Source organism: Gopherus flavomarginatus, chromosome 21 (assembly GCF_025201925.1).
Source record: "Gopherus flavomarginatus isolate rGopFla2 chromosome 21, rGopFla2.mat.asm, whole genome shotgun sequence".
Taxonomy (NCBI): Eukaryota; Metazoa; Chordata; order Testudines; family Testudinidae; genus Gopherus; species Gopherus flavomarginatus.
This window is the reverse complement of record NC_066637.1, coordinates 4187057-4200042: the sequence shown is the minus strand read 5'-3', so window position 1 is coordinate 4200042 and position 12986 is coordinate 4187057. Positions and strand designations below refer to the sequence as shown.

General features: G+C 41.0%; 1 protein-coding gene across 4 annotated transcripts in view; it reads left to right on the top strand.

Annotated features, from left to right (window-relative positions):
• PRDM16 (PR/SET domain 16) overlaps positions 1 to 10251 on the top strand; it is a 427236-nt gene extending 416985 nt beyond the window's left edge. For 3 of the 4 annotated variants that reach the window (XM_050931682.1, XM_050931681.1, XM_050931683.1), the window contains one exon: positions 3650 to 10251. In XM_050931682.1, the coding sequence (XP_050787639.1) occupies positions 3650 to 3662 (13 nt within the window). In that variant the 3' untranslated portion in view covers positions 3663 to 10251. Of the gene's footprint in view, positions 1 to 248; positions 424 to 3649 lie in introns of all 4 variants that reach the window. The other variant, XM_050931684.1, reaches the window with a different exon arrangement.
• Positions 10252 to 12986: the final 2735 nt, after the last annotated feature.

Sequence of the window (12986 nt, the reverse complement as noted above, 5' to 3'; positions counted from 1 at the left end):
CACAGAACATATGGTAGCACTAATGCTTGACATGTACGTGCATAACCATCCATTCCACTTTTTCTTTGCTCCTTGCATCATGTGCATTCTTTGTCCACCTGTCTGTCTGTCTCTTCATGCATGTGGCTTGTGAGAACCCCATGGTATGTGCATGCAGGCACTGACTTAGCAACACACACATTGGTTAGACTGTAAACAGTGAGATGAGCTAACAACAGGTCAACCCCTTCCCCTGGTCATTGGTACAGGTGTATTGAGGAGGACGAAGCCGGCTTGTTAGATTTGGAGCAGATGCCGAATTTTGGGAAGGGGCTGGATCTTCGCAAAGCAGCCGAGGAAGCATTTGAAGTTAAAGATGTGTTTAATTCCACCTTAGACTCTGAGACAATAAAACAGACTCTGTACAGGCAGGCTAAAAACCAGGTAGGTATATGACAGAACATTTTACCAAGCTTACCTCCAGCATTAAGCATGGGATTATCAAACAGCTGGGTTCCTTTAGCCAGGTCTGTGTTCTGAATTGGAATTCTGATGGTGAAGACTAACTTGTAAATCACGTTTGCTACCATGTTGCAGTCCAGGAGAAATAGGAATGGGGAGGGAATTGTTAACTCACGTTTTATATAATCAGTTTCACGTACCATTATAACCTTGTGGAGCCAGTGCAGGTTTATAGCTATATAGTGATGTAGGTTCATCTATCTATAGAAATGTATATAGAAATATGATAACGCAATAGTTACAAACTTTGGGCCAATATTTGAATATATTGGTTTCACTGGAATAATGACAATTTACACCAGTTGAGCATCTGGCCCTTTGAAACAGCAGTAAAATATAACAGGATTTAATAATAAAAAACATAAAATCTAATTCAGAATGATAGTTTCTAGACTTGCCAGGAGAACTGCATCATCTTAAGCAGGGGTCGGCAACCTTTCAGCAGTGGTGTGCCGAGTCTTCATTTATTCACTGTAATTTAACGTTTCGCATGCCAGTAATACATTTTAACGTTTTTAGAAGATCTCTTTCTATAAATCTATAATATATAACTAAATATTGTTGTAGTAAATAAGGTTTTTAAAATGTTTTAGAAGCTTCATTTAAAATTAAATAAAATGCAGAGCCCCCCGGACCGGTGGCCAGGACCCAGGCGTTGTGAATGCCACTGAAAATCAGTCTGCATGCTGCTTTGGCACCTGTGCCATAGGTTGCCTACCCCGATCTTAAGCAAATTTAGAAAATGCCATTATTTTGTGCATTAAGCTTTAAACCTAACACGCCTTTAAAATAAAATTCCCCCTTCTTATCAAAAGACATACCAGCTCAGGCACAGCAAAAGCTGATGCAGGCCTTCTTCCAAAACTTGAAACAAAATCCTGAAATTTGAAAGAACTTGGAAAACTTTTTTTATTTTTTTAATTAGCATGGCTCTGTGCTCGCTGGTTTTGCCATAAGCAGAAATGCCATGAGAGGCTCTGTTTTCATGAAGTTTGCATCCTGGTCCAAATAAAGCAGCAACAGATCTTATGAGGGAGCCGTTCTGTGAAATGTCCAGCCCCATTACCAGAACAAAGAGGATACATTGAGACAAAATTCAGAGAAAGAGTCTGCAGAAAACCTGCAAACTTTTTGCCATCGACCATCTGCTCTTATCTGCTCAAAAGAGGCTATGTAGTTCAAATGCTTCTTTTAAGAATAGTAGTGCAGGTTTGAGTATATTTACCTCTGCTTCAGGTTTTATTGCGGATGAGATCAGCTCCTGTACTTGGAGTCGTTCTGTCCTCTGAGCAACAGGAATACAATACAATTTATCTTAAAGACCACCCAAAGGTGCAACTAAATGCAATTGCCTAATAGAGGTGGGTCTTTAATTAAAGGTCAAAGAGGATTGTGCTGGAAACCCTAAGGCTACTTTATAGTGACTTGTTAAGACTGGGGTCAGGAAGTTGGGGTGGGGGTTGCCTATTGGAAGTGTGGGTATTTTGTACAGATTTGATTGCACTTAAAGGAGTATTTTGGCTATGAAGATAGCACCGAAGTTCTTTTGTGGTGAAAAAAGAGCTCATTTATCCTTTCAACACAAGCCACTTGCATGCCTTTGTCTGTGTCCTTTTACTAATACGCTGAGTGTACTAACTATTTAGGCACAACTTTTTCTTGACGGCAATGTTAAATCTGGCACATGATTTTTTTTTAGGTAATCTTGTAGTAGGTGAGATCTAAGACATGTTACATATTGTCACATATGATATAACTTGGACAATTTAAAATTCTCTGCTCTGCATGTATCACTGCAGGCAACATGGTGGGAATATAATATTTATCTGGTCAGACCAGCACAGAAATCTTACCTTTCTATCCGTTTTGGCTTACTGTCCCTGTAGTATTGAAATGCACGCCTCCATGCAAACACCCATAAAGCAGAATGCTCTACAGCACATACAGACAAGCATGAGATACAATGGTCAGATTGAGAACTGGATCTGAATTTGAGCTTCCTGTGGGGGAGGGGAAAGTTGTAATTGGAGTTTTGGGGCAGTTTTATTACTATTCTTTATTAAATTTGTGTTGCAGTAGTAGCTCAGGGTGCCATTGTGCTAAGCACTGTACAGACATCTGCAGTAAAGAGAGCGTCCAACCTAGGGCTTCTATCCTGCAAAGATTTATACACGTACTTAACGTTACACACCATGGATAATTCCATAGATTTTAACTCACAATGTGCAGAGTTCAGAACATGCATAAATCTTTGTAGGATCAGGACCTGGGTTGTGATGATGCAAAAAATGGATGAGACAAACAAAAGTGGAGGCGGGAGAAGGCTTAGGTAGTAGCAAAGCAACCAAATTACTCTACAGTAAGCAGTAGTCTCTGCTCATTCACGGATTAGGCTTTGTCGGCTGGTAGTGCTGCAATAAACACACACAATCATGCCTGCAAACACACCACACTTACATTGCCAAATTGACACAACCAGGCTCCAGCTCCCTCCAGACACAATGGAAATGCTCAGTAAATGGAACAACATGCCATGCGCAAGCTCATCTCCACTGAGTCACTCAGTCACTTTTGTCCTATATAGCTGAACCCCCATTTACAATTCTCCTTTTATGAGTCAACAATAACTTCTGAAGGCCAAAGTTTCACAGGCATGAGCTCCTGTCTTCCTCAGGTGCACCGCAAAGTTATCATGCCCAAGTCAGGGGGATCGGCATGACTCACTCCGCAATGCACACGGTTCCATATGCACTTTTGAAAACTATGAGAAAAAAGGCCAGAACTCCCTGGATATGTTTGGTAGGAAGAGTAATGTCCTCTAGGAGAGGGGCCTAAATGCAAGTGTCAGCATTTGTCATTAAGTGCAAGGTGCAAGGAAGGAAGTTAAGGGGTGTGTTTGAGATGCCCTTCCAAACCCACTGCTGCCTGGTAAAACTCTATGGCAAGGTCCACGTGTTTTCCTCATGAGTGAACATAAGTATTGATTGGCACGCAGGATCCCCAGCCCGCACCAAAGTGACTGACACTGACTGTCCTGAGTGTCTGGTATGTACATAGTTAAATGACTCTCTACTTCATGTGGATTATTCCAGGACCCAGGTGTGTGTATTCACCCATTTCCCTTCCTCTGCTTCTTCTCCTCCTTTAGGCTTATGCAATGATGCTGTCCCTTTCTGAGAATGCTCCCCTTCACACTTCTTCCCAGAATTCTCTGGATGCTTGGTTGAACATGGCAGGAGCAGCCTCAGAGTCGGGGACCTTTAATCCCATCAACCATCTCTGACGGGTCGAGAAGGCACTGGTTCAGAGTCCAAGTGAGGAGGTGGTGGTGCTGTGACTGCCCTATCAGAAATTCTAGCACGCAGAAGATGGATCAGAGGGCCTCGGAGTCGTCCGGGCTTTTGGCTGGGAGAATAAACCTGTCACATGTGACCTGCAATTCCCAGATTTGTTTCTATCCACAGTTGTTCATTTCTAATTTGTTAGAAAGAAACTCTCCAAACTGGATAGCCCTGAAGAAGCCCTAGGATTCCACCATCTCTTAGAATAGTGTAAACCATAAGTGAATTGCAATGGTGCAGTCAAATACTGGCCCCTTTCCAGTTACAAGACAATATAACTGAGCCAGCTGGTTTCTGCTTATAAACTAAAACTTGAAGTCATTCGACCCCTTGCCCCCCTCACACACCACATCCACCTCAGCTGAATAGCAGTCATAAGGGGTGGGAAGAGATCTAGAGCTGATCCATCCCTGGTATCATTCTGATATAGTCACCAGAGTTATACCAAGGAACGATGAATTTGACCCATTTTACTTAACATAGCTCTTTGAAAGAGCGTGAAATTCTGCACCCCCCACAACAGACTCATCTTTACACTGCAAAGTGTTGTTGTGAGTCTCTGTTCTGGGAGGCCATGCTCCCCGACATGCAATGTCCAAACAGGGCTAGCTTCTGCCAAGAGCACAAATAATTGGTGCAGAAGGAGTATTGCTGGGGCTGCTCATACATGCACACAAATACATAGACAATGCCCCGTAAGCTCGACCCTAGAAAGCTCCTGTGTAGTTTCTCTCCCAGAGGGTCTTTCAAATGCTGTCTCTTCAATGTTGGGGGAGAAACCTGTGCCCTTGTGTTGGTTTGCTGGTGGTTGCTTATGCCAGGTACCCTGCCATCATTTACCCCATAATTTTGATAATATGGTTAAAAAAAAATCCTTGTTTTTAATAACCTTATGAGTGCAGCTCAGCTCCTCAAGCATGTGGCTAAGGAAATGTATTTTCTCTCTGGATCTAAAATTACCTGCAATTTTTTACAGATGATTTTAAATTGCTTTGAAGTCTCAGCTCTTTTGCTGGGATAAAGCAGCCTCCAGAAATCCTGTGACATTAGTTTGTGCTATTTCTACATTGTAATAACAACCTGGTGTTCTAGCTGTGATTTTATAGGTAAAGCTAAACCTGAACATAATTCTCGAAAGGGGTTAGAAATATTACAAAGAATAACATTGGCTACTCTGACAACGTTTGTAATGTGTGTGCTGAGAAATGCCTCGATATGGTGTTACAGAATCAGGGTTGCCTGAAGGTAAGACAGGTGCCTGCCACCAAGTGACTTTAAGCTGAATCAGGGGTGCCACAAACTTGCCCATCTGAGTGCTGCATCAGCAACTCACCTAGGAGCCTCCAGATGCTCTAAGGACCCAATTCGGTACAAGTCTGACTCTACATTAGCAGTTTTTCCACTGACTTCAATGGACTTTGGACCAGGCTCCAAACACTTAAAGCTGGGTGTACTACTTGTAGTAAGTGCTACACCTAGTAGTCAGTGTTTGCAGGATTGGGTCAATAGTTGACTTCAGAGAAACGTCTCACAGTAGTAAACACATCTATTAGTAAGTGTTTGCAAGATTGGGCCCCGACTTTATATGTGCGGTAACAAACTGCAGCTGCTCTGCTGTTGAATATGGAGGAGGTGGTTCCGGGATGCAGTGCTCCATCTGGAAGCAATTGCTCACATTACAGTGGAGCATTGCATGCTGAGATTTGTAGTCCTGATGGGTCGCACCTCATACTCCGAAGAAGATCAGCCATGAGGCCTCAGCTGGCCCCTGGGGCTGCACCTCTGTTTGCCACTGGGGTAGAGTGAATGAAAGGATCATTAGCAGCATCAAATAATTCTCCATAGTTCACCCTGGGAAAGATGACATCCCTCCTGCTAGTTTCTCCAAGTCACCATGTATATGTGCCGAAGGCTCTGAATCCAACAGTGATCTATACCCCCACTCCCCAGTTTCAAATGTTTGCACAAAGCTCTTGACTAGGTGTAGCCCAAGAACTGACAATGTCAAAAGAAACCAGTCTCTAAGATGGAACATTCCTTTCCCTGGCACGTCTGCCTGTGCTAACATTACAGTACTTGCCATTCACTTGGGCTTTAAATTATTCCCATAGGGGCCAATTTAAAATAATAAAATAATTGTTTTTTTTTCCTAATGGAATTTACCTTAATCTGTATATAACTTGTAATTTTTTTTCTAATTCTTTTCTTATTTTATTTCTTCCTTAACAGTATTTTTTGCATTGGATATCATTATTGTGAAGAAATAATGTTAATATAAGTATCTAGTGAAGGACCAAAATTGTGTAATTAAGGTTGTATGTTGTATGATTGATAACCAGGGAGTAGATTTTTTTTATGTGCCAAATGACCCTAAATAATCCTATTCTTGCTGCCGATTTTCCTGACAATCATGTTTTGTTAAATTTGAGTTTCAATTACATTTGCATGTAGGATGTGGTCTATTTATTTCTTTTATTGTTTGGAAAAAAAATCACAACAAGAAAACAAAAACAAAACAAAAAACCCTTCCGACATGCCCTTGATAAAAAACAAAAGAAACAAACTAAAAAAAAGAGAGAGAGAAATAAAGCAACAAAAATTGTAAATAAAAACAACTGTGAAACTCCATATTGTAGCCAGGATGGCATGCAATGCAAATGTGCCATATTTTGCAGGGAAAATCAGTGCTTATTTTTTTAAAGGAATGGAAACAAAATCCCATCAGTATAATTTTTGCTAACTATAAGCAATCTATGCCTTGTAAATACCTGAAATACAAATCTAGCAGTGTAGATGGGTAGCTGCAGGATAATACTGATTCAGTTGGCATTTGGAGCCATTTACAAAAGTAACTGGTATAATTACCAGAACTAAAAGGTTCTTCTAAAAATAAAATGGTATATTACATAGCAAGGTTGTCAGCAATATTATATCACTAAAATATTCACTCTTTCAAGAAACAAACGTACCCCAAAAGAACCTGCAAGGTGAAGTTTCATCCTGCAAACATGCTTAATTTTAAAGTAAATCATTGGGTCTATGTATGTGTTTGCAGGATTGAGGTTCGGAGCCCACTCCTATCAACGATAATGCTTACCACAAACTACTCCCCACAACAAGCACTTAAGCACATTCTTAACCTTAAGCATAGGATCAAGTCCGTCCCAACTCAGTTCAAACAGGTACGCCTCTGCTCTGAAGTCAATGCTTAACTTTAAGCACATGCTTATGTCTCTTTCTGGATTGTAGCAGGAGTGCTCTGCACCTTGCAAGATCAAGCCCTGAGAGCAGGAGTAGATGTTTTCAGAGTCCGATCCTAAGTTTTGTCTGTCAGTAGTTGGCATGGGTTTCTGAGGAGGGGCTCAGCCTTGCTTCTCCATGTGTGGGGACAACTTGCCATGGTGACCTCATCTCCAAACCAGGGGCAAAGATCTTAGAAATGTTATAAAGGCTTTTTTGTCTTCCCTCCAGTCTGTGGACACTGCCCCCTTATTTGTTGCATTGTTTCTTCAAAAGAATAATGTGTTAAGAGCTCTTAATTCCGCCTGACAATGAGCAATATCTGTTTACCTTCTAGGGACCAGGCTGTGCCACCATTACGGGGGCTGAGTAGCTCACTGATTGGAACAGGGTCACTGAAGAGTACGTTACCAACCACCGTAAGGGTGACATAGTTTAGCCCTATATTAAGAAGATGAAATTTTTTTTAAATCATAAAATGATTTTTTTTCTTTTTCCTGTTACTTAAAAAACAAAAAAGACCACACTTTGGTTACTTCCTTTTCTTCTAGCTGGTCTCTGTCCATTTAAGTATTCAGACTTCTCTAAACCAGCACTGGCTACACGTTTAAAGATTTTTTTCCAAGCAAGAGAAGCAAATACAATGCCTAATCAAATGTATGTTTATCCCTTAGCCCCTTCTTTAATTGCACTCAAAATGTTGCGATTTGTAGCTAATATTTTTGGGGCTTTAACAAAAAAACGATCGCTTATTCTGAAGGATGTTTCCTGAGACTTGCTTATGTCAAGACTAAATAGAGGCAAGAAAGATCCCACAATCAGAACTGAGACTCTCCTTTATAACTTTCCTGGGGAAGGATCTGGGGCCTCTGCTGGAGCTACGTAGCTCATGGGCACCCTACACCACTAACATATTATGCTCAGGAACCAATGCTGTTGATGTGGTACATCAAGGGGTGGAGTTAGAGTGATTTCCAGAAGGCCTGGTAATTGTTTGAAATCAAGGGTCCCATCCCAGAGGTGACTATAACTAAGAATTTTGTTGGATGGGGGCTATTTATTTTACCTGTTTTCATGTCTGCAGCAGGTAGCCATATTGCCATAATAGTGGGAGGTGAGGAATGGGACCTGCTGTGTTATTTTTCATATCACTAGGTGGATCCAAAGAGGCTATTAGCAGCCTCTGGCTATGCCAAACTGTTCAGTACTGCTGAAATAAAACTACAAGACCGAGGGACCCTTTCTTCTACTGATTGCTACTTTAAATTTAGAAATTTTATATATGAGCTAATTATAAAAGCAAAAAAACCCAAACCATTCCTGCTACTCCTTTCTGTGGCTCTCTGATACCAGCATTGAAAATAATGCTATTAATCACTTGGCAAGTACAGAATTTTCAAGGTGCAATGCCACTGCTGTGCTACTGAATGTGCCAGGTCCATCCAGGTAGAATGCACTTGTTTTGTTTTTGGAAGATCCAGGTATGTCCAGGTAGAATGCACCAGATTTGCTGTTAGACATACTAGGCACGTTCCTGTTGAAGACACTTGCTGGGCTGCTGAACCTCCTGGTGCCTCCTTACAGAATGCATCTACTGCGTTGCTGAACATTCCAGCTGGGTCCGACATGCCATTACGTCACTGGATGATCAGAGCCCAGCCGGCACAGCAGCCTGCTAGCAGCAAACCAAACCAGAAGGGTTAAGAGCAAAACATGAGCTGAAATGCTACACTGCATTCCAGGACAAAAAACAAAGTTACGATTTTCTGTCTTGCTCAGAACGATTAGTGGAGCCTCTCGATTTCCCCCAAAACCAGCACTTAGAAATTCAATAGTTATTGAAAACTGCTTCTCTTTTTCATTTCATATGAAGCATTTATAAAAGCACTTGCACAATGACATATTAACATGTTTAGACTCTAAGCATCAAAGCACTGGACTGTAAGCCCTCTCTCACCCCTCCAGCCTATTTCAATCTACTGACTTACATTCAATTTTTACATGCTGTATTTTGTGTGTGTGTATGTGTGTGTGTGGTGAGGGGGAGGGGGAAGCATCATGGTGTAGGAACCTGCACTTTGCTGCCTGTTTAAAAACAAGCAGGGAGTAAAACAATCTGCTCAGATTTGTGTTGGTAACATGAGGGCAAAAGCTCTGCTCCTAGTTGATGGTCAGTAGTGTTTAAAGCCATGAAACTGTTTCTCTGTAGTGTTGAGTGATACTGTGATTAAAATGTTATTGCGTTATTCCAATATTTTTTTCTTTATTCTGTCGTTGATTCTTATTACCACTTTTGGAAAAGAACGGAAAAGAGAGAGAGAGAGAAAAAAAAGGCAGCTTTGATTTCCGAATGTGCAATTCACGTGTGAACAAAGTAATTCTGCAAATATTTCTCAATGTATTTTACGTTCTCATCACTCTCTTCAAAAGTAAGAGATGTTTTGCCCTGATGTCATTTTCAGCCTGCAGAAGATGTAATTTAAAACATATATATATAATGCTTGCAAAAATCATAAATCTGTGCATCCTATGTCATTCTTTCTTCCATTGTTACAATACAGATTTGATTTAGGGTTTGTTTGTTTTTTTCCTTTAGACCTGTATAGTGTTCTGTTTTTTTTTAAAAACAATCAATTGTAAATGTCTGGTTTTCATATAATGTTTAAAAAACATTGAGAAAGAGGATGGTGCTTGTTCCATATCATTCTTGATTGTATATTGCTTCTGTTATGTTTATAAGTAAACTGTGCATGACTTGTGTTTAGCAGTCATTATTGTGTCTGTTTGTGAAATTTTTATCAAAAAGAAAAAAAATTCTGTAGATGCACTTATTGTATATGTGATTAGGTTTTGCGTCCAAGGCTAGAAGCCTTGAACTGCCAAGGAAGAAAAAAAGAGGTGGCAGTTATTAATTAATATGAAATCGCTTTGTTGGGAGCATAATGAAATAAAAGATATGAAGTGTAGAAAATAATTAAAAAAAAGCGATTTTACAAATTTCATTTTGATGCTTGTGATAAAAGGCAAAGGTATTTGTGTAGAGAAAGACCTTTAAAATAATGAATAGGAAAGCTGATTTTGAGGTTAATGCTGTAGAATAGGAATGTATACCAAATGTAATCTTTCCAATGCTACAATGAATTTATACATGAGATTGATATGCAATAAACCTGTGTGCTTTTCTAAGCAATGGCCCTGTGAGCTTTCTTGGCACAAGACAGTGTACCACAAAGTGATGCCTTAAAGTGGTCCAGCATTTTCATTTTGACTGTAGAGAAATCATAATAAAGATGTTTGGGCCTAACAAACCTACAAGCAGCTCCATGAGTTTCCATGGGAATACAGGTTTGAATAAAGGATGAGGCCCAGCTGTTTGGTTTTAGGTGTGGGGAAAGATGGGTTTGTAAAAGTTTGGGTTTGCGACTTTTTCATAGACTCAGTTGTGGCAAACAGCATCTTGGATTCCCTCCACCCACCCACTCCATTGTTGCTGTCTTCTAACACAGCGCAGCAACGGCTAGTCAATTCTTCTCTCCACTGTAAGTTACACATCACATGGACCTAGAGACCCAGGAGAGGTTCTACAATGGCAAGAGGAACTCCAAAGTACTGGCAGTATTTCTTCAGACAAGGCCAACAAGTAGTGCTCTGAGGATGAGGACGAGTCTAAGCAACTCTGCGTGACAGAGCACAGATGGCATGAACTCACTTTTCAATAGTAAAGTACCTGTGATGACCATTTGAATGGGGATGTTTGCATAGTAAATAAATACTGCAGAATGACCGTAATGAGCGCAACTTTTACATGGCCATATCTGAAATTCAGCAAGAGATCTTTTAAGCATAACTTCTGGATCTTTTGGAGAAGACAACTAAGGTAGAAGTGGGTTCCTGATGCCCTAACCTTCCTGAGTAGTTCTTTCCAGGTCAAGAAGAGACAGCCAATGCTACTGGGTACTCTAACGTCAGACTAATGGAGGTGCCTCTTTCTAAGTAGAAAATTCTTAGTGGCAGGTGAGTCTCTTACATTATAAGAGGAAGGAATTAAAATACGTGGCAAATATTTTCCCTTCAACACGATGAGCAAAGAGTTAGTGAAATATCTAGAGATGGCGGTCTGATGTTTCAGCGGGGGCACTGGGAGCAAAAATGACTTGAAAGCGGTGTCTTTGAACTAACAATGTGCATTACAAAACTGATGAATGGTCCGTGCTTCAAAAAGTCATTCATGGTGCTCAAATGACAGTATCCAGCATACAACATAATAGCACTTTCCCGGAGTTTGCCATATAAGGGTTTCAGTCTCAGCCGAACTGAGTTGAAATCCTCTGCATCTCTGTGGCGGCTGGCAACCTCTCTCCTTATTAGCCCCGGAGGGGAGTAAAAAAAAAAAAAAAATCTATTGGCTAAGAAAGCTCCGATAATAGAGCGATTGTCAGGCAGGCTTTAGAGAGAGAACAGAGACATTTAAGAGAATATTGCTGACAAGTGGACTTTGTCGTCCAGAAAGCATTTGATTCTCACCATAAACTATCAAGAAAAAGGCTCCATTTTTAGGGAGGGGGAAAAAATCAACAAGAGAGGAAAAAATGAAGATCAAGGAAAGATCTGTTCCCAGCAAAATGCGTGTTATCAATTGTGGGGTGGATACATACAGTATTGCCAAGCAGGGTCAGGTTTTGCTGACTTGCTGAGCCACCTGTCCTGTGTTGATAACCTTATTTTCTTTTAACACACAAACCACATCCTAATAATAAATTAAATGATGCAATCAAGGGATTTGAGATCAATATTTTGAGTGTATAGGAGAATTTTATTATTATTTTTATCGCAGTACCTGAAGGCCCAGCATAGATTAGAGCCCCACTGTGCTAGATGTTGAATGGACATAGAATAAAAGGCTGCCCCTGCCCCAGAGAACTTATGATCAAAACAGACAAGACAGATAAAAGGTGGGACGAAGCCTGGTAGACAGGTATTAGTTATATGCATATTTGTCTACAAATGAGGGGTGACTTCCAAAAGCAAGGGCGAGAGTCAAGAAGATTAGAGGAAGGACGGTCTTGTGATTCAGAGATCTGGGTTAAATTCCTGGGCCTGTCTCTTAGATTTGCAATTCAGCGGGACAGTTAAATATGTGCCCTTGCTGTAAAGACGAGTAGTATCATGGGGGTCCCAAGTGCTTTGATCAGTTGGGGCCTTAATCTCACCATGCTTCAGTTTCCCTCTCTGAAATGAGGATAATATTTTCTTTTTACCCTTTCTGAGTGAATCAAGTGCTGGTGAAAGATGAGGGACGGCAGTCCTCTACTTATCCGCAGCAGTGAAAGTGCAAGCGTCTCTCAGACCTACCTGCTCCAGGGTGCCTACGCCCTGCTATGGAGACAACCACTGCTGCAACTGGGCCAGTTGGTATCCTGTACCATTGCTGACAGGTAACAATAGGGATCCGGGTTCTTTAGGCTTTCCTCAAGCAGGGAGCCAGCACAAAGCCCAGGTACCACTTCGGCTCTCAGAACAGGCTTAAATGGCTCAAGAGGGCTGCATGCTGGCCTCTACACAGGCTGCGTGTCACTCCTGGAACACAAGATGTTAATATAACCGTGTGGGCTGGAATCGTCACTAAATCTAAGGTCCCATTTGCTCACTAGAGTGCTAGCTGACACCTACTTTCCACTGATGACCTAGCCCAGGGGACAATTTGAAAATCAATCCTTTCGTTTGCCACCTGTTAGTGTGATGGGAGAATCTCTAAAGGTGTAAGACCTTCTCCAAGCTATCAAAATTCCATCCAAGGGGCATTCTGTCTTGTGAGATTTTTGGTCCCTTCTTGCTTGTGGCTGGACTGGAAATACTATGGAAACATAGTTCAAGTGCAGAAATTAGATATATGAATAATTAGGC